Genomic DNA, 21,114 nt, shown 5'->3' with positions numbered 1-21,114 from the left:
TTAGGCAAGCACCAATGGTTTGATATAGTAGGTTCGAATTCCACGTTAACCACCGACAAATAATTGAATGATTTAGCGACAATTGAAATTTAATACGTGAAAATCCAGGAGTATTATGGACAGTAAAAATAGATCATAAGAGAATGGATATTTAAGAATTATTAATTCTAGTACTGGCCCTAGCGTGTTCAAATCGGCATCTTAGACTAGTGTTCCATCTAGCGTCTTTAAATCGGCATCTTATGTTATATCCAGTGTTGGATCTAGCGTATTCAAATCAGCATCTTGGCTATATCTAGTGTTAGATATAGCTTGTTCAAATAGCCATCATAGGATATATATGTATATTTTTGGATCTAGCTTGTTCAAATCGGAATCCTTGCTATATCTGTTGTAGGGTCTAGCTTGTTCAAATCGGTATCCTTGCTATATCTGATGTAGGGTCTAGCTTGTTCAAATCGGAATCCTTGACATATGTGTTGTAGGGTCTAGCTTGTTCAAATCGGAATCCTTGCTATATCTGATGTAAGGGTCTAGCTTGTTAAAATCGGAATCCTTGCTATATCTGATGTAGGGTCTAGCTTGTTCAAATCGGAATCCTTGCTATATCTGATGTCGGGTTTAGCTTGTTCAAATCGGAATCCTTGCTATATCTGATTTTGGATCTAGCTTGTTCAAATCGGAATCCTTGCTATATCTGAGGTAGAGTCTAGCTTGTTCAAATCGGAATCCTTGCCATATCTGATGTAAAGTCTAGCTTGTTCAAATCGGAATCCTTGCTATATCTGATGTAGGGTCTAGCTTGTTCAAATCGGAATCCTTGCTATGTCTGATGTAGGGTCTAGCTTGTTCAAATCGGAATCCTTGCTTTATCTGATGTTGGATCTAGCTTGTTCAAATCGGAATTCTTGCTATATCTGATGTAGGGTCTAGCTTATTCAAATCGGAATTCTTGCTATATCTGATGTAAGGTCTAGCTTATTCAAATCGGAATCCTTGCTATATGATGTAGGGTCTAGCTTGTTCAAATCGGAATCCTTGCCATATCTGATGTAGGGTCTAGCTTGTTCAAATCGGAATCCATGCTATATCTGATGTTGGATCTAGCTTGTTCAAATCGGCATCGTGCATCTGTAATTCTTTTCATGCGACTTAGTTCATGGAAGTCGCGGCTTTAGCCGCCCAGAAGAGGAGCCATTCACGCTTAAACAACGATGCCTAGTTTTAATGTCATGGCTCAGTCGCTGTTAGTTATGGTAAGTTAAATTGACATGCTACTAGACAAAATTTTGTAGCCATGAAAAAGATGAGACGCATGAACTGAGTCCTGTGAAAAGCATTATAGTGTTGGATATTCCTTGCTACATTATTTAAACAACAACCTAAATAAAATTTTGAACTGTGTTGCAGTTTCTATGCAGTTATTTATTATAATTATCGCAGAAGTTTTTGTTTTGTTAGTGTTAAATTTTAAAAATAATTTATTACTAAAATGTACAGTAATGGCAAAAAAAAAAAAAAAAACCGGACCGACCCATGTAGCTGAAAGCCTTGTTCGCTCAGAGCACGATAAACTGGTAACTAAGATTTTCGTGGTTCGAATCCTGCCTGGGAAGGAATTTTATTGTCCATTATTCAAATTTATTCCCAATACTTTTCTATTGCAGGAATATTTTACTACTTAATTAAATTATTATTCCCAGAACATGAATTTTACAAGCAGTCGAAAAGTATTGGCATAAATTTGAATAAGGAACAAAAAAAGTTTCCTTCGCAGGCAAGATTCGAATACGAAAGTCTTAGTTACCACTCTATCGTGCTCTGGAGTGAACAAGGCTCTGAAATCAGCTACAATGGTCGGTCTGTTTTTTTTTTTGCCACTACTGTACATTCGTTGAAAAACTGATTGAATAATTCGTTCATTATCAGCTCATATCATGTTTTGTTGATATTGTGACAGCGACGTGAGATTCGAACTCACGACCAGCGTCCCGCAAGAAAGCAGATCGCGCGGGCTTCACGGAGCACTAAGGAACGGCGCGTGGCGGAGAAAGGGGAAAGGGCCCACGCGACGAGGGGAGATCGCGCGCGCAGCTGCTTACGGAGGGAAGGGGGAACGGTCCTTCCCGACTCTTCGAGAAGTCCGCCGAAGTGGAGATATCCAGATAATTCTCTGCACAGCTGTAGAAATTTCTCGCAACTATGATTTCGCTATAAAAGAAGAAACGGCAGCGAACTCGAGTAGTTTTCAGTTTTCCAGTTGATTAATCAGCCAGTCAGTGACTAAGCCAGAGCAAGCAAGCCAGTCTTGTGTACCGGAGTTCGACTCGAGTGTGCGTCCGCAACTGTTGTCAGCATCCGAGGGACCTGAGTTCGAGTGCAGTGGACCGCAGTTGGAGGGACCTGAGTTCGAGTACAGTGAACTGTCTCTGAAGGTCTGTGGTTCGAGATTCTGTGAACTCGAGTGACTGAGCTAGAAGAACTGTGAATTGAGAACTGACAGTTCTGATTTGTAAATAGTGCTTTGTAAATATTGGTTAAGATTAACAGTTCATTGTTGTTCGTACTAGTCCAAGTAAATTGTCATTGTCGTCAGTGGAGTGCTATAACGAATACTGTGTTGAGTGAAAATCCAATTGTTGACGAGAGCGTTCAAGGCGAATTGTAGAAAGGAATTATTGCTGGAAGAATAAAATCCTATTGTTAAGTTGAAATAAATTTACAATATGTTCACCATTAACTGTCCACATTAACATTTCTTGATAAGATATGAGTACGACAAAATACTATGTAAGTAATATACACACCTTACACATTATCTAACTAATAAGTAGTCTGAACTTTTATTAATTGTCCACATTACATCGATACATGTAAAAGAAACTGACAATAGTGTACATTACATTGAATACTATATTGATTAAAATGTAATTATTTTTCGTCTGAATTGCGAGTGGACATTAGTGCACAAAGCACTGAAGTAAAGTAAGAAACATACTTCTCGATAATAAAATTATACATTTTCCCAGTACATCTTGAATTTTGTTATCTGCAAGGACTACTTTGTCGTCGCCTTATTGAAAGACAAATCACATGTTAAGCAAGATAGAATTCCTTGGTCGATATTGTTTGTTGATGTAGGTGGTTCTCATTGTTATCTTAAAATTTAAAATTAACAAAACATATTTTATCACTTACAATAATTATAGATTAAACATTATCTGAGAATGTGATACAATATCATGATATTGGTACAGTGATTTTCAGATTATATTCTATCAATATGATTAGTAAAAGTAGCTGAAGTATCCTTATAAGCTGTAATTTTAGTGGTATATCGTACAAGCTATATAAATTGAGATGATTCAATTTTCTAAGATACTGTCGTCTATCAGCAGTATGAAGACATTTGTGGCTTTGGCACTTCTGGTAACCTTCGGCCTTATGGTAAGGAATACTGAGTCATTCTGATTTCTTAAAAAAATAATTAGTGAACTGTATTTTGCATTTTAAATAGTACCAATTAGATTTATTGTATTTGTGAATTAAAGAAGTATCGCACCTTCAAATTGTGTGTCCCGGTCATAGAGCAATAAAAAAGACTGTAACTCAATACATTTTATTTCTTTATGAAACATTGTGTAAATATCGCCTACTTCGTAAATTTGCTCCAAGATAAACTCCATAAATTCGTCATTTTTAAGATCTCATATACCGATAACTTGAATCTGATCTGATGTTTCAACAGGCCGAAGCCCGACTCTACCCAGGATTACTTAAGGGAATCAAACCAGGTAAGTTGATATCGTAGCTTCAGTTTTCAGAATCGCTAACTTAATTGTAAGAATATTCTGAAGATCATTTTTACTTCTTCCTCTTTGTTTCAAATTCAGTTGGTAAAGTGCACGGACGTGACGCAAGTTCTAGAATCACTAATGGTCAGATAGCAAACCGTGGCCAGTTCCCATTTCAGGCTGGTCTCTTTGTTGACAACTCCTGGTTCTGTGGAGGATCTATCATCTCAAACAACTGGATCCTTACTGCAGGGCATTGCATGTGAGTACAGACAGCCATCAATTTTGAAATCAGTTTTGATTATTCATATTGTAACTGCATATTCAAACATGGAATAATCACTTATCACATCAAGAAAATTTTACATATTCAATTTCATATCCTAAATAATATTTATATTTATTTCTGAAATAAAATATAGTAGTTCTCAGGTAAAGTAAGGGGGAAAGAAAGGTTGGGAATATTTACGCATATAAGGTTATCCGTTATCTCGTGAAACCAAATGTATGCGTGCGCTACTGCTCATAGCAAGAATCTTATGGTGGAGTAATTGCGGATCTTTTTTGCAAATCAAATTTCCCGAAATTCATAATTTCCTATTTCCAGTCTACCGTATACGAAGGAAGTTTTTCGGAAGTGCAATAAATCCGAATTTATTTTAACTGCATTTTATTAACTGATATATTTTATAGAGTTTCTACAAATCGGCAAAAGCTGAATTACATTTCAACAGTAACTGATAAAAAAATTGCAGGTTGAAATTGTGTCCTAATTGGCGAAGGTACTACGATCGAAGTCCTTGTTCCCTATAAGCTGGATATGCAAAAGGAATTTTTTTTATCATTTTCTGAACTGTGAGCGTCTTCTTTCGCGGCGTTTCTTCGATTCTTCGTACCAGTCCGAATTTATACATCATGAGTCATGACTTCCGAATCACTCTGTTCTTCCTGTAATTCTGGCAGCGGAATAAATATCCGGATGACGTCTTTTCAATACTAATTGAAATCTATTCTGGAACCATTCTCTTATGTTATTAGTTCTATGCTTATTGCGTAAGGTTCCCTAATACTGCTTCCATAACGATGGGGGAACTACACGTCTTCTACTTCCAGCTGCTTTGAATGTATCATAATATAATTTCTGTTAAAATAGTCCATAACTGTTAACATCTCATCGGAAGCCTATTCATGTAGCTCTTCAAACGCGTCTGACACATCTCCAGATGGAACAAAGGCAAGTGCGAGCATCATATTATGTGTCTGTATCATCAGATCTCAGTTCTCATAATACTGTTATATTGTTCCTGCAAACACTCTTTCTGGATTATTCTATACACTGACTGCCCAAGTTGGAAAACATAGTAGATTCGGAAGAGTACATCCACAATAACGGTTTCGAAAAAGTGGATTCGGAAGAATGGGCTTCGGAATAAGAGTACATTCGGGAAAATGTCTCTTTGGAAAAATAGATTCAAAGAATTTGATTCGAAAAAATGGGCGGCATATGTGAGCTACAAGTAGAAGCGCAAGTAGGTTTCACGAGATAACGAATGGCCTATATATGTGACCACTGAGTGAAATATTATCTTGCGGTATCATAACACAAGATAATGCACTAAAATTATTTTAAAACTGCATGAATTATTTAATAAAATTCCATGACGGGCTAAATATCTCGATTGTGCAATTGAACATCTGAATTGACAAATATAGTAAGTCCAATATTTACCGAATTAGACTTTTTACCTGAAATATATTGTGTTTTGCATAGGCTATCATCCTGTAAAAAAGAATATCCCAGTCCGACTCTAAACCTGTGTTTTTTAATCATACAAATATTTATTTCAATACTCTCATATGACAAGCTATTTAGTTCTTATGCTCTCCTGGAAATTTACTGCAACTGACTTGGGATATTTGTTAATTCAGATCTTCAATTTTATTACGAACTAGCCGCACCCGTGCGCTCCGCTGCACACGTTAGAAATAAATATAAAGTAATTACATAATTAAAATAGGACGTTTGATGCAGGGAACATTCGTGTTTGATAGAAGGATAAATCGTTTAATATGTTACTTAATTTAAATTGCATCCAAATAATTAAAATACGATTATTTTGGTCCAGAGACACTCATTTGGTGCAATGGCAATTCCTTTAACATGTTTCTTAATTTTTATTATATGCAACCATAGTTTAATGAAGATTGACATCATTTAGATTTAATGTGTATATTTTATTTAACTTCTTACAGGTTTCCATTGAATTATGGTAATAACTTAATTTTAACCATGACAATTCCTTTAACATGTTTCTTAATTTTTATTACATGCAACCATAGTTTATTGAAGATTGACATCATTTAGATTTAATGTGCATATTTTATTTTACTTGTTATAGGTTTCCATTGAATTATGGTAATAACTTAATTTTAACCCTTGTTTTCTACGTATTCAGTAAATGGCGCTTGGCCCACTATGGTTCTGAACCCTTCAAATAACTTAAATTATATTATATAATATTACATATTATATTATGTTATATTATGTTATATTATATTATATTGCATTGTATTATATTATATTATATTATATTATATTATATTATATTATATTATATTATATTATATTATATTATATTATATTATATTATATTATATTATATTATATTATATTATATTATATTACATTATATTATATCAGAAGTTACTGTAATAACATTATAGCATTATGTCCATCTAGAGAAACTACACTTTCCAATGGTGAAATAATAATTAATTATACAAATGAATTAATTTAGCTTCCGATATTACTTCATACAAACACAGAAACATTCTCTGTAGGCTATCTTTTATAGCTTTCGATTGTTGTTGTCCAAGTCCCCTTATAGACGAAGTCATTTGTTTTTTAATTCATTACACGGCCTTAGATGGCAGTTATTTTAATTTTAAAAACTCATTTATCTCATTAAATATCAGTCCTATCAAAGTTTTTCATGGAATAAAAATTATCGCAAATTCGTTTTAAAGAAACTTTGTTTATGTAACATTTTTCACAAAAATCAATAATAAGCGCGATATTTCGATTTATTTAATTCAGGCCCCCTTATAACCCCCCTTTTAAATAATGTATTTTGAATGCCATATAGCCTAAAATCTAAGTTACAACGAACTTAATTTATATTCCAATTTTCATCGAAATCCGTTCATCCATTATCGCGTGAAAAGGTAACAAACATACATACAGACAGACAGACAGACACAGACAGACATACAAAAAAAAATTCAAAAAAGCGATTTTCGGTTTCAGGGTGGTTAATTATATATGTTAGGACCAATTATTTTTTTAGAAAATCGAAAATTACCAGAAAAATTTCGGCTACAGATTTATTATTACTATAGATATATATTCAGAGAGCAGACAGAAATTTTTCTCTCCCACATAAGAAAGATCCTCCTGACGAAGAAATTTTAAGTTCACCGGTACATCTAGCTTCATTAAAATGATATTCATGAAAAAGTAAAACAGTTGTAACAGAAGTACGCCTGGAAAGAGGTTTTGCTTAGTACGGCACGGGCAATTAACAGTCCACTTATCGGTGATTCAGTCACACCTTCTGCAAATAAAATCTCGTTCCTTTTACATTACACTACAGACGTAATTTATTGGATTACCTTATAAATGCTGGAACTGTCGAGTAAACTCTCTAATGCACATTTTTAAATATTGCCGAGACACGCTGGATTTCGCCTCTCTCGATAGAATAGAATCTTAGGCACATTGTCCGTTTCATTCAATTTATAAACTGCCGTTGTCTTGGTAAGGTTTTAAATTTAACAATTTTGTTGCTTTCCAAGCCTGTTAAACTAACTTTCTTAACGATTTCGTGGTAGACTGTCCTAGCATATAGCCTATGTCATAAAACTTTTCTTAATTTAGAACACTAATTTATGGGTCATCTTTATTATTTGAAAATTATACAGTTTGTGTCACTTTTTTTCATTATATTCTAGATCACTGAATCGCAATATAGTTGTTGAACGTCAGGATATTTCCGCAAAATACAGTATATAATGTACGATTTTTTCGTAATGTATGTAGGGCCATCATACATGAAAATTCGTTGTTCTAATATATACTGCATTGCCAGAAACTAAACTGAACTGCAATAGGTGGAAGTTAGCTGTATGCTAATTATTTGACGTTGCGTTCTTTGAGCTTGTGGTATCTGTCCACACTACGCAAAACATAACTTTCCCACTTCCGATCTACACTAATAAATAGTACATGACAGTCTCGTTCGATATGTAACGGTAAAAGGTCGATGGCGTTTACGTAACCAAACTTTGCTTCCTGGCAAATGCTCTCTGTACCTTACAAATTTTTTCTTCGTTACGTAACGTACAAAAATATAACAATGCAATTTAAATTACAACCTATAGGAAACACAGAGCAATTGAAACTTCACTCTTTGAAAAGTGCTTTTGGAAATGACTTTTAGCAATTAAGCTATGTTACACCAAGTACGGTATTTCAAGTTATAATATTTAGACACAAATTTTTATTTTGGGTTATATTATCAATATGTGGAAATTCAATATTTTAAATAGGCTGCAGCACTAACACAACGATCTAACGAAATAATTTTATTACAGTGTTCCACATAGAAGGAAATAAACCATAAACAGTAACTTTCTTCATAAAACTTGTTGAATCCGTAATTACTATTTCAATGTGTTATTTAGCATAACTTTTCATACACGTAAAAATAGTCTTGTGAATATTTGTGTCCTCTTCTGCACAATAAAATTAATCTAAAACTTGGACTAGCCCCCCACCCACTCGATTGGCGTTCGTCTCCTCCCCCATGGGCGAATTTGTGTGGAGATACACAGTATAATATTATGTAAGGTTCTTTACTCTGAATAAAATCAATGAGAAGAATAAAAAGTGTTATCTCCGAACCATGTTTAACACTGAACCGTCTATTGCAATGGGGGCTTTCCCCTGTTATAGACATAAATAAAAATAAATAAATAAAAATAAATAAACAAAAAATAAAAAATATAAATAAATAAATATAAAAAAATAAAAAATAAAATAAATAAATAGATAAATAAAATAAAATAAATTTAAATAAATGAAATAAATTTAAGTAAATAAAATAAATTTAAATAAATAAAATAAATTTAAATACATAATATAAATTTAAATAAATAACATAAATTTAAGTAAATAATATAAATTTAAATAAATAAAATAAAATTTAAATGAATTAAATTAAATTAAATAAATAAAATGAAATGAAATGAATTTAAATGAAATAAAATTAAATGAAATAAAAGTAAATGAAATAAATTAAATGAAATAAAAAATAAAAAAATAAATGAAAAATAAATATATAAACAATTTAAAAATAAATAAAAAATAAATAAAATAAATAAAAACGAAATAAATAAGTTAAATAAATAAGAGAAATGAATTATATAAAATAAATTAAATATATAAAATAAAATAAATTAAATTTGAATTAATAAATAAAATAAAATAAATAAAATAAATTAAATTAAATTAAGTAAACAAAATAAAATAAATAAAATGAAATAAATTAAATAAAGTGAATCAATAAAATAAAATAAATGAATAAATAAAGACATAAATAAATAAACAAACAAACAAAAGGCGAATAAACAAATAAATGAATAATTAATTAAATACGTAAATACGTATATACATAAATAAATAAATAAATAAATAAATAAATAAATAAATAAATAAATAAATAAATAAATAAATAAACACATGTGCAGTATATTCTCGCCTTGTTTTTAATACAGCTGCAATCGAAATTAACTATACACATTTCTTCCTTGTGAAATATAATATTCTTCAAGAAATTCGGCCATGAAACTAAACTACCACGATTCTCCTGCTTAAAAGTATTCGGAACACAGATATCGTTATCTTCTCTGATAAATTTATTGTAATAAAGAAACTAAACATTGTCCGCTATTGTTTCAGTGGTTCTTCATATCAAGTGACTGTGGGAGCTAATAATGTCTATAACCCTGAAACTGGTACAGTAGTTATCACTACTAGAAGCAGTATCAGACATGAGAATTACAACAGCGACACTCTTGCTAATGACATCGGTCTAGTGAGAATTCCTTCTGTGAGCTACAGCAGTAAGTATTTTAATTCTTACCTTATAACACACAAAGAACGCAAACAAATTTAAATAAATAAGTTGTGAAATGAAGATCATGGCTAAAAAATCAACGAGAATAAAACAGGTAATGAATATAGCCTATCAGAAGAAAACATTTCAGGGAGGAAGTAGTTTAATTGGACAGTCTAAAAGCATAAATATATTTGGAAATGCTAACATTACAATTAATTAAAACAAACATGAAATTAATACAAGATTAAAACCAGTATCAAATTTGTTCAAGCAACTAAGATTGTATTACTGATTAGAATTCCAGATTGTTTTCATACTATGATTATCGAATTTGTTTATTACGTTCGACAAAATCACATTATCGGTATTCTTGAATTACACAGTGTAGCTTCGGGTGAAATAGGGTTTTTCATGCTAGATATACAATAAATAGTAATGAACAGAGAGGAGAAGTGGAATTAATATGAAGCCACTTTTCCTCTTTCCTGAAATGAAATTTAAAGAGCATATTATGTAGCCTTCAGAATGTCCTAAATAATATCTTTATAATCTTTCCAGCTTACATCAGCCCTGTAAGTCTGTCCTCACGCTCCGATCAAGGCAACTCTTATGCTGGTGAAACTGTTATAGTCACTGGATGGGGACAAAATTCTGACAGTGAGTATAATAGCTTATGGTGTTACTATTTCAATTTAAAATACTATATAACGCTCATATATATAGCCGAACAACGGAATATTGCACCAATAAAAATAACATTTACCCTTCCCAGTAAAACATTCATTTTATGTTCAAGAAATTAAGGACAATCCCTTTTGAAAAAAAAAGTACTAACACTGCACCTAGGACGACCTCTACAGCAACTTCCAATAGGTTTCAACTACCTATATAGTAGTCTGAAGGTATTAAATCCAACTATAATTCTAATCTTACATTTGGGCTACAAAATCTTGATTTAATGCGCAGTATACCATATATTCTCTCGTTATTCCAACAAGAATTGAAGTTTAACATGTGTACTAGTATTCTGTTTCTATCATTCATCTGCTATTTGATATTTGCTTTCGAAATCCATTTCTTAATATAGAACAACTTGTAACATAAACGTACGGTAAATCTTTAATATCCAAAACTGTACTTTCCATTTTTTAACCTTTTTTCTTTATTCCTAGATTACAATTGACAGATTCAAGATACAGCATGTTATTGTAGATTGTAAATATTTATTTATTTTTTATGTATTTGTGTATTGATTTATTGATTAATTTATCGATTTATCTATTTATCGATTTATTGATTAATTATTTATCGATTTATCGATTTATCTATTTATCTATTTATCTATTTACCTATTTACCACCTCGTTTTAATCGTGACAACGTTTTTTAGTTCTTTTAAGCATTCTGATTATTGTATTATGTCTGTTCTGTAAAGAATTTTAGATAAGGGCGCAATTAGCCATAGATGCTGACGCTCCCTTTTTAAACCCCACTAACTAACCTACTTACTTACTTACTGACTGACTGACTGACTGACTTACTTACTTATTTATTTATTTATTTATCCTAGTAGAGATAAGGCCATCAAGTTTCTCTTCCACTCTGCCAGGAGATCACAACTACAATATTAAGAAAACAATTACAATTATAATTACAATTAATATTAAATTTACAAATACAATAAAAAGTACCAAGTACTAAAAGATTAACTTATTAATAAAAGCTAGACAGTTTTTTGTAGAAGCTAAGAAGTACGATTTTTTTTTTTGATTAAGTAAAAATTAAACCTACTCTACGCAGTAAGAAAATGCTTAATAAATTTGTTTTTGAACACTGCTATATTCTGACAGTTTGTCACGTCACTGGGTAGGATATTTCACAAGCACGATAGCGAGATTGTGTATGATGATGAATACGATGATGTCTTATGTGTTGGTATGGCTAGTATGCGGCTATTTTGCGTGTGTGTGTGAAGAGACTATGATATGATGACAGGTAACTGAAGCGGGAGGCAAGGTAGGTAGGTAGGTATAGAGGTGTGAAGGACTTGGAAAAGGAGAACAAGGGAATGAAAATTTCTACGTTCGTTAAGCCGTAGCCTGTTTAGAGTTTGGAAGGATGGGGTAATGTGGTAAGAGCGACGGACATCGGAGACGAAGCGATCATAAGAATTATGAAGACGTTGTAATCTTTGCGACTATATGTATATATATGTATGTATATATATATATATATATATATATATATATAGTGTTAGCGGGAGAAATTTTCTAAGGGATGTAGTATCAGTATTAAAAATAAGACACGACGTCCAAAAAATAATATTGGTTGCAACAGCAACGTTATTAATTAATTTATAGCTCTTATAAGCTCCCAAAAGCATGATGAGTAATTGCATTGATCTGTGAAATACTACCACTGAGGAGCATCAGTTGACTATAGCTAACCTGTATTTTGCAAACTTAAATAGAAATTCAACAGCATATTACAGTATGTTCAATAGTGGTAATAGCCTACCCAAAAAGAGATTGTTCTTCATTTACGAATAAAATATCTTAATATGATATATATTTCAAGCTTCATCTAACATATGAAATACGTACTTAGCTAACCCCTCTACACCTTTATACAAGCTTAACCCTAGTATTATAAGCCATTTCTCTGTATAAAATAGAAGTAAAGCTCGAGTCTTTTAATCAATATCAATATCCAAGTTATTTGGGCCCATACTACATTTTCTCTAATATGAAATATGGACAATTCCATAAGTGGGTCCACATCTGTGGAGTAACGGTCAGCGCGTCTGGCCGCGAAACCAGGTGGCCCGGGTTCGAATCCCGGTCGGGGCAAGTTACCTGGTTGAGGTTTTTTCTGGGGGTTTCCCTCAACCCAATGCGAGCAAATGCTGGGTAACTTTCGGTGCTGGACCCCGGACTCATTTCACCGGCATTATCACCTTCATTTCATTCAGACGCTAAATAACCTAGATGTTGGTACAGCGTCGTAAAATAACCCAATAAAATAAAATAAATCTTACTTACTTACAAATGGCTTTTAAGGAACCCGAAGGTTCATTGTCGCCCTCACATAAGCCCGCCATCGGTCCCTATCCTGTGCAAGATTAATCCAGTCTCTATCATCATATCCCACCTCCCTCAAATCCATTTTAATATTATAATCCCATCTACGTCTCGGCCTCCCCAAAGGTCGTTTTCCCTCCGGTCTCCCAACTAACACTCTATATGCATTTCTGGAATAGCCCATACGTGCTACATGCCCTGCCCATCTCAAACGTCTGGAATTAATGTTCCTAATTATGTCAGGTGAACAATAAAATGCGTGCAGTTCTGTGTTGTGTAACTTTCTCCATTCTACTGTAACTTCATCCCGCTTAGCCCCAAATATTTTCCTAAGCACCTTATTCTCAAACACCCTTAACCTATGTTCCTCTCTCAGAGTGAGAGTCCAAGTTTCACAACCATACAGAAGAACCGGTAATATAACTGTTTTATAAATTCTAACTTTCAGATTTTTTGACAGCAGACTAGATGATAAAAGCTTCTCAACCGAATAATAACACGCATTTCCCATATTTATTCTGCGTTTAATTTCCTCCCGAGTGTCATTTATATTTGTTACTGTTGCTCCAAGATATTTGAATTTTTCCACCCCTTCAAAGGATAAATCTACAATTTTTATATTTCCATTTCGTACAATATTCTGGTCACGAGACATAATCATATACTTTGTCTTTTCGGGATTTACTTCCTAACCGATCGCTTTACTTGCTTCCAGTAAAATTCCCGTGTTTTCCCTAATCGTGTCTGGATTTTCTCCTAACATAAATGAATCTACAATTGGATAATATTTCAACAATTAACTGTTATTAAATACAGTTGTTTCAGACATTAAAATGCACTGACGGTGATATAATTTGTTGCATATTTCAGGCGGAACAGGTATCATTGATCTGCTTCGGTATTGGAATCTCACGGTCATTACAAACCAAGAATGCAGTTCAATTTATGGCATGATGATATCTTCTGGCATGCTCTGTGCCTCGTCTCCTGATGGCAAGAGTGCTTGCATTGTAAGTAAATAGGCCTATATTCAAGCTTTAGTTCAGATTTACATTAGCAGCTAGCAATTAGTTAAAATATTATATTAGGAGCTATACATTAGCATCTAGTAAGCTTATTTGGATAAAAATAGTGATTTAGTGTTCTGCCCGAGGCATGTCTTTCGCTGCAAACCCTGCTTTCTCCAATCTTTCCTATTTATCAGGTAACATTTATGTTAGAAATATTAGGAGCTATACATTAGCTGTTAGTATTTGCACAAAATAATATTATCGGGTAGCATTTGGATAGAAATATTACATTATCAGCATTTGGATAGAAATATTACATTAGCAACCAGCATTTGAATGTAAATATTACATTATCAGGTAGAATTTAGTTAGAAATATTAGGAGCTATACATCAGCATCTAGTATTATGTTGGTGCATAATTCCGTAGCGATTTTTCGTAAGTTTATTAAACACATCAGATACACATAAGAGAGAGTTAATCATCAGCAATATAATATTTTCCTTCATTATTTGCAACACCGCTGGAGTATATATATATTTTTTTTGATCCCACGCCTGTAGAAATCGATGGTTTTGAGTTAAAGAAATCGTCAAGCCATTTTCGGAGCGCATTTTCATCCGGAAAAGAAGTTCCTTGAAGGTTGTTCGATAGAGAGCGGAAAAGGTGAAAATCTGAAAGCGCAAGCTCAGGTGAATAAGGTGGATGCGGAATGACTTCCCAACCCAACTGCTGGATAGTGTTTTGTGTGAGGTTAGCATAGTGCGGACGAGCGTTATCGTGAAGTAGCATCACTTCACGCAGTCTTGTTGGTCGTTTTTCTTGTATTGCGTGTGAAAGACGTCTCGGTTGGTGGCAATGCTGGCCTTTGTACGGAGAGTTGCTTTTTGTGTTCGGCCGCAACCATTCCTTTCTTCTCCTTATGTTAGCATAAAGATACCATTTCTGGTCACCAGTAACGATATTGGATAAGAATGTTCGATGTTGTTCACGAGCCAATCGATGACGACCAAGCAAAGATGTAGCCTACACACGGCCACTCGCTGGTTTTTTTTTTTCGTAGTTTTGGCTTACAGCATGCGGTATCGGGGACACCTGATTTTTTAAACTTGCCCATTGAATGCAAATGCCGCACGATGGTGGAATGGTCACAGTTCATCACATTTGTCAGTTCTCGGGTACACTAACATGGATCATTGTGGATTAATGTGTTTAAACGGTCTTCATCAATCCCCGAAGGTCTTCCTGAACGTGAAGTGTCACTAATATCAAAACGACCCTCCTTAAAACGAGAAAGTTATTTTCTTGCCGTGTTCTTTCCGATAACATTGTCCCATACACTGCGCAAATGTTTCTGGCCGCCTTTCTACTTTCGCCCCTCTATTGAACTCAAAAAGAAGAATATGTCGGAAATGTTCCACTATCTCTACCTGACACTCCATTTTCTAGCGTCCAAGGCTCTACTATCTCCAAAAATGAAAACTTCAATATCTAAAACCAAGCACAACAATTGAAATCCAAATAAAAAACAACAATCGATAAATAAACCCATAGCAACCGCAGTACCAACCCGCCAAACAAAAACGCTACGAACTTGTGCACCAACCCAATATTTTGATAGAAATACAGAATTATTTGTATATGTGCATTGAATAGAAAGATGTCTACATTTGAAATAACGCGTATTTTTGTAATTAACCTGTATTTCTCTGAACTAGAAATTTTCATCTGCACATAAGTGTAGATATAGATAAATATTAATGCTTATTTTGAAACCATTTACAGTAAATATCTTCTCTGTTGCAGGGTGACAGCGGCGGCCCTCTTATCCATTCCGAAAATGGTGGTTACGTTCAAATTGGTATTGTGACATTTGGTGCTGCTGTTGGATGTGAAGCAGGCTACCCTGCTCTTTTTACCAGAGTCACCAGCTATTTGGACTGGCTTGAATCCAACACTGGCATTATCATTAACTAAATGACAGTACACTGACAACTACAATCCAAATACAGGGTATAACTACATTCAATACCCAAACTTCTAGTGATGATAGATGACACCAAAACAAACTTTTTTTGTTACATGACAATGGGTCTGAAACTAATTATTGAATGACAAAGCCAGAAACTCTACTATATTGTAAGGAATAAGGACTACAGTTTTAACGTTACTTATGACACTCATGCTTCAAAACCATCAATATTTACATTAATCAGTAAACACGCCATGACGTCAGAGTGCAATATTTTGCTGTGACCACGCAGTACGTTATTGTTCATTGAGAGTAGAGAAATGGAACAGTTCACTTGGGCTGAGTTTATGGTGCATTTGAACCACAGATTCGGTGAGCAGTGGATTGGTCGCGGTGAGCCCGTTGGATGGCCTGCTCGTTATCCTGACGTCACCGCACTTGACTAAATTTATGTCGGTATATTTAATGTTAAAAATTAAACATATGATAATACAAAAATTCGGTGAAATTTATATCGGCATAAAACGCAAGGCGTAAAATTATTATTTTTTTTTTTTACAAAATAACATTTTTTTAACCTAAGTACATCACAATTTTTAATCCTTTTTATATGTATTTCAATCCATGTAATTTTAACAGAAACTTTTGTAACTATGTATACCAATATGCATATTCACTTATGTAACCTTTTGTACACACTATGTATATGTCACTTAGCATATTTATGCAATTTGTTCATATCACATTTATATTCTTTTTATTTGTCTCAAATGACATCTTGGCTATATCTAGTGTTGGATCTAGCTTATTTAAATCTGCATGTTAGGGTATATCTAGTGTTGGATCTAACGTGTTCAAATCGGAATCCTCGCTATATCTGATGTTGGATCTTGCTTATTGAAATCTGCATGTTAGGGTATATCTAGTGTTGGATATAACGTGTTCGTTCGGAATGCTTGCTATATTTGATGTTGGATCTTGCTTATTGAAATCGGTATACTCTTATTCATACGACTTAAGGCCAGTTTTTCCAAGTAATGTTTAATTTGGCTTAACAAGTTTTAAATTAACAGCTGGTTTATTTTTAACGTTTTGTTAAGATGATTTCCATTTTTCCAACACAATTTTGTTTAAAATAACCAACACTTAACTTTAACTGTCGTTAATACTATTCTAACTACTCAACAGCAGTTGGTAATGATTTTGCATATGTAAGACAACTTCTTATTGGCTGATATTATTATTATTATTTAAATTGTGTACTGTATAAAATCGTAACCTGTTACAGTAGCCATGATTCATACAGTACAGAGAGTTGATAAATGAAAGTTGCATTGACTACTATTGAATAATAATAATAATTATTATTATAAGTATGCTTATATTTTATAATTCTAAATATGAATTTCTGTTTAGAAAAATCTCAGCATTATGACCACTAGGTGACAATAATTACACGAATGTGTATGTAGTCAACTGTACACAAAACCCCGAAGAGAATTCCGTATCATATAAAATTCTATAATTCAGGTCCATGTGTAAATTATATGTAATTTCGTCCTAAAGAAGCAATTGCTGCTGAAACATTTTATTATTTACTCACTGCGTATTTTGAAGCACTATTGACATCGGCTATAGTTGAAGAGCCAGTAACATAGAATCTAGAGTTAATAGTAGCTGGTGAATTGGAACAAGTGGCCTATTTCTGTTTGTAGGATATTCAAATCTGACTTAAATTTCTTGCCAAGTTGAGATCGCACATTTCCTCAATATTAAATGGGTAATAGCTCAGCATCGAAATAAGCGTCAGTATGATAATCAGTTGACTTATAAAGATTATCTTCCCTACATTAATATTCCAAAATATCTTTTAAATTATATATTACCAGTCTTATGGCCGGTTTCACAAAGCTTCATTAAGGTTTTAATGATTCATTGATGTATTTACTGGTTCATTAAATCATTTTTATATCTTACCAAGCATCTTTAGCCTCACGAACCAGTAAAACTATCATTAAATTTAGTGATAGAAATTTCCTTCTTTAAATTTTTAATTATTCATTAGTTGTAATATAAAATGGCGGAACGTTTCGACACAGAATTGTTATATCTGGAACTGCTAAAAAATTAAGAGTCAAATGGAGATAATTTTAACCATTTAAAAACCGATCATTTTGAAAATTTGAATAACACAAAAATTCACAAAAAATACCGCGTCACGAAGATCGTGGTACCGGTACTCAAAATTTTAGAAGAAACTGATCATAGGTTAGAATATCATAAAAACGGCTGAGACAAAGCTGAAACTAGTCAACTAGGTAACATACAACTGAGTTTTATTTTAAGACATGAAAGTGATTATTATAACTACATACCGGTACCTAAGAAATATTAGTAAATTAATACATAATGTGCATTTGAAACATAACAAAACTTAATTGGTATATTAACTTTCATTTATTAGAATTATATTATAGCTAGCGATAAGATATGTTTGCACTGGCTTTAAAACAGAAGCGAAAGAGCTGGATTCTTGGAATTTATAATCGTTTTCTTTCCAATGGAAATTTAATTTTCCAGCAGGATAATCACCCCGCGCACACCGCCATAAACGTTCAAAGACGGTTCACGGAAAAGCATGAAAAAAAAAGAGGAGGATTGACAAATATCGAGACATCCCACCTCAAAATCCAGATCAGGTCTGGGATCAAGTTCTGGCTACCTGGGAAGATTTCGCTAAGGACCAGAACTGTTTCCGCGATCTGGTGGACTCAATGCCCCGAAAATGCAAGGCAGTGATAGACGCCGGTGGCATGTGGACAATGTATTAGATCCATATGTGTATTTCTTTTATTTTTCTTTAATTTGTTTGTTTATCTTAGTTTTATTTCGGGAAGAAAATTGATCTCCCAAGAGCTTTTTAAATTCTCCTAATGGAGCCAGAGTTGCGAAATAATTCGTTCCACTACACAAAATTAAAAAAATGAAGAAAGGTAACATGTATAAAAATTAGTTACGTTAATAAAAAAAAATTGTTCCCGCCGAGAATCGAACACGGGCCCCTGGATTTGCGAGCCAACTCGCTACTGACTGCTCCACCGGAGAGTCATGACATAACTAGCGCGACGAGGGACATATAGCTGTTGGGCTTGAAGTCTACGGAGACGGCGCACATAATATAAATGTATTCGTGTAAATATTTTAATGTTCAGTACTAGTTAATGTTTCATTTGGACTGATTTACTGAAGCTTCGTGAAACCGGCCCTTACTCTAAACATTCCTCAAAGAGAAACATAACAAGTTATTTTCACAACTTTTGTCTGAACAGCTGTGGTGTTATCCGCCATATTTAACTGTGTGTTAAATGAGTTAACGGCCTGAAATCCTACATTTAAAGTTAACAAACGGTTAAGAACCTGTTAAGCCAAACTGGTGTTGAACAAATGGAAAAACTGTATTTAACAAACTGTTGAAGGTTTAACAGTCGTTAAGTGTCCTAACAATACTTGGACAAACCGGCCATTAGTTTATGATAGTCGCGGCTTTTAGCCTCCTAGAAAAGGAGCCATTCACGCTTAAACAACGTTGCCTAGTTTTAATGTCATGACATTGTCGCTGTTAGTTACGGGAAGTTAAATACCACATACTATTAGACAAAATATTGTAACCACGATGAAGCTGAGATGTATCAACAAAGTCCTGTGAAAAGCATTATACAATATTGTTGGACATTGTTTGATGCATTAGTAAAACAACAACCTAAATAAAAATTTGAACTGTGTTGCAGTTTCTATGCTGTTATTATTTATTAGAATTATCGTAATAGTTCTTGTTCTGTTAGTGTTACATTTTAACACGAATTTAGTACTGAAATGTACATTCGTTGCAAAACTGATTGGATATTTCGGGTAATTGACAGTTCACATCATAATTTATTTATATTTTTACCGTTAACTATCCACATTAATAGTTCACAAGAAGATATCAGTACGTCAAAATACTATGCAACTAATATACGAACCTTACATATTATCTAACTAATAAATAGTCTGAACCTCTATTACTTGTCCACACTATATCGATATATATTGTAAATTTTTAATACTGAACAACAATGTAATTTTATTATCTCAACAATAACTGTCCACTTTCTACAATTTAATTTCACTCCCGTCAACAATGGGATTTGCTCTCCGCACAGCAACACAGAGTTCGTTATTGCACTCCACAAACGACAATGACAATTTACTTGGAATATTGAGAACAACAATGAACTGAATTTTAACTAATGTTCACAAAGCACTATTTACAAATCAGAACTGTCAGTTCTCAGTTCACAGTTCTTCTAGCTCAGTCACTCGAGTTCACAGTATCTCGAACCACAGACCTTCAGAGACAGTACACTGTACTCGAACTCAGGTCCCTCCAACTGCGGTCCACTGCACTCGAACTCAGGCCTTCTAATGCTCACACAGTTGCGGACGCACACTCAAGTCGAACTCCGGTACACAAGACTGGCTGGCTTACTCTGTTCACTGGCTTACTGACTAAACTAATCATGAATGAATCTGTCGTTCATTCGCGTTTCTTCTTTTATAACCACAGCGACGTAACCGAGAAAGTTCGAGTTCGCGATTTTTCCACTTCGACGGACTTCTCGGCCTCTCTCGGCAAGCAGAAGATGCGCGCGCAACCTCCCCTCGCCGCGTCGCCCTTTCCCCTCTCTTCTCTCCGCCATAGTACATGTCCCAGGAAGCAGATGCCTCTCCTCCGTCGGTCGTGAGATCGAATCTCACGTGGCCGTCACAATATAAAAGAAACTGACAATAGTGTATATTTACATTGAATACTATATTAATTATGACGTATTTGTTTTTCGTCTGAATTGTAACTGGACATTAGTGCACAAAGCACTGAAATAAGGTAAGAAACGTACTTCTCGATAATAAAATTATACATTTCCCAAGTACGTCTTGAATTTTGTTATCTGCAATGACTACTTTGTCGTCGTGTTATTGAAAGTTAAATCACATGTATAAGAAGATACAATTCCTTGGTCGATCTTGTTCGTTGATTTAGG

The 21,114-nt window shown here is 33.7% G+C and overlaps 1 protein-coding gene across 1 annotated transcript; it reads left to right on the top strand.

The window, feature by feature from the left end:
- The first annotated feature begins 3,289 nt into the window (after positions 1 to 3,289).
- Positions 3,290 to 20,123, top strand: LOC138704586 (brachyurin-like). The gene is made up of 7 exons (XM_069832638.1): positions 3,290 to 3,447; positions 3,749 to 3,794; positions 3,894 to 4,056; positions 9,814 to 9,977; positions 10,532 to 10,630; positions 13,923 to 14,062; positions 15,868 to 20,123. Exons 1-7 carry the CDS (start codon positions 3,361 to 3,363, stop codon positions 16,036 to 16,038), a joined length of 870 nt encoding a protein of 289 aa, XP_069688739.1. The 5' UTR covers positions 3,290 to 3,360; the 3' UTR covers positions 16,039 to 20,123.
- The last annotated feature ends 991 nt before the right edge of the window (positions 20,124 to 21,114 follow it).

Source organism: Periplaneta americana, chromosome 8 (genome assembly GCF_040183065.1).
Source record: "Periplaneta americana isolate PAMFEO1 chromosome 8, P.americana_PAMFEO1_priV1, whole genome shotgun sequence".
Taxonomy (NCBI): domain Eukaryota; kingdom Metazoa; phylum Arthropoda; class Insecta; order Blattodea; family Blattidae; genus Periplaneta; species Periplaneta americana.
This window is presented reverse-complemented; position numbering and strand designations above follow the sequence as displayed.

Coding starts and splice junctions, on each gene's coding strand:
- LOC138704586 (XM_069832638.1), top strand. CDS start 3,361: ATGATTCAATTTTCTAAGATACTGTCGTCTATCAGCAGTATGAAGACA. Junction 3,448..3,748: donor TGGTAACCTTCGGCCTTATG/GTAAGGAATACT, acceptor ATGTTTCAACAG/GCCGAAGCCCGACTCTACCC. Junction 14,063..15,867: donor ATGGCAAGAGTGCTTGCATT/GTAAGTAAATAG, acceptor TCTCTGTTGCAG/GGTGACAGCGGCGGCCCTCT.